The 4460-nt window shown below is 38.9% G+C and overlaps 1 protein-coding gene across 1 annotated transcript in view; it reads left to right on the top strand.

Annotated features, from left to right (window-relative positions):
* The window catches only part of LOC111863181 (E3 ubiquitin-protein ligase listerin-like), a gene marked incomplete at its 3' end in the record, with an annotated part of 6951 nt that overhangs the window by 1514 nt on the left and 977 nt on the right, over positions 1 to 4460 (top strand). Inside the window, 3 exon segments of the mRNA XM_033750952.1 lie at positions 5 to 195; positions 748 to 958; positions 1589 to 1876. Coding sequence (XP_033606843.1) covers positions 5 to 195; positions 748 to 958; positions 1589 to 1876 — 690 coding nt within the window.

The raw sequence follows: 4460 nt of genomic DNA, 5'->3' as shown, positions 1-4460 counted from the left end.
ACAGTAACAGTGAAGCAGTGTTTGCTGTGGCAGTCTTTCAGCTTTATAAGGCACTTCATGACTTCTTGGCTGCATCACATGATGAGTACAGTGGTGAAGTTAAAAAGTTCCATGAAAAACTGAAAACAGAATGGAAAGATGTATTTGCTAATTGTGTTCATGAGGCAATTGTCTCCATATTTTATACAGTTACTGGTAAGTATCTCATATTAATGTACTGTTTTAAATATTCACAATACACTTTCTATTTAATACTCATCACCTCAAGAGTTTTCCTCACTGTCATTTCCATTCTGTACAGTTTCAAACTACGTTAGATCAGTTCTGAATTTCCTCCATATAAGTTTTCTTTCAGTTGATGTTAAATTTGTTCTTGCCAGAACAGGAATGTCACTAAGAAGGGGAAGACAGTATTGTAGTGTAGTCTTGGAATAATGTACTTACTGAGTTTGTTGTAACAGGTGTTAATACAGACAATTTGGTTTAGTGCTACACATAAATGACTTTATTTTCTTCTTCATTTTAATCTTCAAATAGGAATGTGACTAATGTATGACCAGGTCAGGAAGTATGTTACACATGGCTCCTTTTGGCACATTTAACTTGATGGTGCATTAAATCATGTGACCTTGCTAGAGGAATAAATGAAGCTGTAGATATATATAAAATGAACCTAGTGTAACTAATATGTGAGATTTAAAAGAACTATGAATGAAATGTTTTAATAGTTTTTCTGGATTCTATTAGGTATGGTGGAAACTAATTCTCTGTCTCTCCTTGATCTTCCACTGTTGGAAAGTGTGGGAGACGTGATGCTACGGATTGATCCAGATTACTTTTTCCCATCTGACTGCACAGTTGGTAATTTAGCTCCTGATGCAGTAATGCAGTGCTGCTGTGAACTACTACATTCTTCTGTGATTCCACTTCAGCTCACAGCTTATCATATATTGACCAGGTGAAACTATGGGTTTAGATTTTTCTATATTCACTTATCTAAGATTATTCTAGACATTTTGGACTGTGATTTCATTCTTGTTCTTGTTATTCTTTTATTCTGGTGACAGAGCCAGGATGGTCCAGTGGTTGGCTTGGGTGTGATCGCTGACAAGTGTAAGAAGTAAAGATTTTTCTCTTCTTTGTCATTATGTTCATACTGGCTCTGGAGTCCCTTGTTTCATATCCAGTGGATACCAGTAGTTCTGTTCCAAAGGTTAAAACAGCTGAAGCATGAAGCTAAGCTGTCAGCTCTATCTTGCATTGAAATTAAGAATGCGTGAAGCTTTGCCTCCATTTCTCCATGTCTTCATAATGCATGTGCCAACATGTATACATGCATGCCATTTGATGAGATGCTAGCCACTTGTTACAGTGAGCTGTGAGGGTGTCTGAGTAAGGTCTGGGAGTTTTTTAGAGCCTACACTGGTCTAAGCAGACTATTTCAGTTTGAGTATTAGTTCAAGTTTCTTCATTCCATGACTTTGACATAAATAATAGTACTGCCTTACAAAGGAAAGTAATTACCTTAAGTTCTTCATGTAATTTCTGTTGGACTTCACAGTTGTGTAAACATATTGCTGTGTTTCAGACTGGTCCCAGGATTGATTAACTTGGACACACCTGCAGCATTTGCTGCTGCTGTGGATATAGACTGTGATGGACTGAGCCTAGCAAAGTTGCAGAACTCTCTACAGCAGATGCAAACTGTTGTGGACACCATGCTGCTGGGTATTCGTTTGGGGAATAGTTGCACAGTGTGTCCATTTACTGATGCCCATACCTATACAATGGCATATCTTCTACTTTGGACTGTCATCCTTGAAATGTGTGGGTTAGCCATCCCTGAGCTGCGCTATCAGTATGCAACCTTTCTTAGGTAACTGTCATGTCAGATGCAACCGTAATTACCTCTGTACTTGAGCAATATTAATGGATCATTTATGAAGAACTTCTTTCATCATTAAATATATTTATGTAAATAGATTGTGGATTATGTTTTGCTGTATTTTGCTTTTTTGCATAACATTTTGTTCAAAACATTGAGAGTTCTTAAGATGCTGAGAGACACTGTCGTATTATTGTGTTCCATCAAAGTGGCTCTGTTCTCTGAAACTTTCATCAGTAAGGATATCTTTTGTTTTATGTACTGACTTCTTCTGTGGGTGTGTTAATACAGTAGTTCCACTCTTTCCTATATACAGGGGCTGGACAAAAATATGGAAACACCCAACAAAAAACACATTACCGTGACTAATATGGTGTAGGACAACCTCAGGCTTGCAGAACTGCCTGCAGTCTCCTTGGAATGGATAAATAGAGGTCCTGTATGATTTGCAAGGGAATCTTGTACCATTCTTCCTGCAAAACATTGGCAAGTTCTGTTAACAATGATGGATGTGGATAGCACGCACACAGATTGCTCTCCAAAACAGACCACAAAGGCTCAATAATAATGATATTTGGTAATTGTGGGGGCCATGGCAGACCTGACACTTCATATTCATGCTCAGGAAACCAGTCCTGGACGATGTGAACTGTGTGAACACGGGCACTGTTGTCTTGGTAAATGGCATCACCACTGGGGAACAAAATTTGCATCATGGGATAGACCTGGTCACCCAAAATGGTCACATAGTCGTTGGCAGTGACGTGACCTTGCAGGGTAATGATGGGTCTGACAGGATACCACGATATGTCTGCCCATACCATGATCGATCCCCAGCCATGTTTCACTCTTGGCAGCAAACAATCTGGATCATAAGCTTGGGATGGCGTTCTCCAGATGTAAACTCAGCCAGAAGTCGGAAACAGTGTGAAGGTGGACTCATCTGACCAAATGACCATCTTCCATTGCTCCATAGTCCAGATTTTATGACTTCGGCACCACACTCTCTTCTTAGTTGCATTTTGATCACTGATGAGTGACTTTGGAATTACAGCTCATCCAGAAATACCCTGTTTGTGGAGTTCCCCTCATACTGTTTTGGTGCTGACAGGGTTTGTGAGTGTGACATTCAGTTCAGCAGTCACTTTTGCAGCTGTAGTCTTATTTTTCGTCACAATCCTACGCAGTATTCATCTGTCTCAATCACTCAAGAGACATTTCCATCCACGCTGGTGTTTATCGGATGCGGTTTTTCCAGTCCTCCTGTATGAGGTCATAATCTTGGATAATGTGCCTCGCGAAACACCAAAAACCTCGGCTACTTTGGTTACGGAAGCACCCACCATATGGGCCCCAACAATTTGCCCACGTTCGAATTCTGTTAGCTCTGACATGATGCACTAAAAACTGCACAGAACACTGTCTCGACAACAGATGAAGCTTGCAACATATTGCGGAGGTTGTACAGGTAGTGGTATTGGGCAGATAAGACGTCACCTACAAACGTCGCTAAAATAAACACTTCAATTCAGGCATGCATTTCACAAGGTGTTTCCATATTTTTGTCCATCCCCTGTAGATGGCATGTAAGTGCAGAAATATTGGAACAAGTTGAAGCCATTGTAACCTAAGGTAGACAGCATAAATAACTGCACACTATATGTGTCCCCTGGGTAGTGCAAAATGAGCACCAAACCTGGCAAAGCTTCCCAAAAGAAAAGTGCAGACTTCTTCAAGATGCAACAAAGCAAGAATTTGAGTGCTCTCTCTTGGGAAGCAAGAAACAAAATGGGTTAAATCAGTGGTTCTCAAACTTTTTACCTCTGAGCCCCCCCTGACAAGAGAAAATACTCTCAGGCCCCTAGCTTGTTTTTTTTTATCAAAATGGACGTCATGGTATGTTTGACGTTTCATTCAGTTTGTTTTGTGTTTTTTCTACATACTATTTAGCAGTTTTCTTACTCAAAATTAAAGCATCACAATACTAGGCCTACAATTAATTAGTTTTAACACTTGCAATTAACCAAAATATGTATTGAAATGAAACGATATTTAACTAACAAGTATTTAATTTAAACATTTAAATGTCAAAGTTCAGTGTGATGGATGGGCCTGCTTTTGAGAACAAAGTTTATCAAAACGTGGTGTAATATCAGAAATGGCCACTCTAACTTCTTTAGCAATATTTAGCCTTGAATGATACTTTGACTTATAGCTGCCAAAGCAGAAAAGCCTACCTCACATAAGTAAGTTGTTGCAAAAGGAATCAGGATTTTCGGTGCTTTTTGGCTCAAAGTTTGGAATTCTGTGCCAGTATGTATCCAGAACTCCAACAAAGACAATTCCTTAAATTTACTTTTTAATGAAGTATCACTAGTGAGATCAATGAGTCGTTCTTGCTCATTTACATTCAGAGATGATGGCCCAGAAGCATTTTCGAATTGATTTTTAATCCAATTAAATTTATCAAAATCATTGCGAAAGTATTTTTTGAAATGAACTTTCAACATTATGAGATGATCAAGTAGGCAGCTTTTTATGTCCATTGGAAGTGCTTGATTATCAGTGTCTTGTA

The sequence above is a fragment of the Cryptotermes secundus genome, unplaced genomic scaffold (genome assembly GCF_002891405.2).
Source record: "Cryptotermes secundus unplaced genomic scaffold, Csec_1.0 scaffold458, whole genome shotgun sequence".
NCBI lineage: Eukaryota > Metazoa > Arthropoda > Insecta > Blattodea > Kalotermitidae > Cryptotermes > Cryptotermes secundus.
This window is presented reverse-complemented; position numbering and strand designations above follow the sequence as displayed.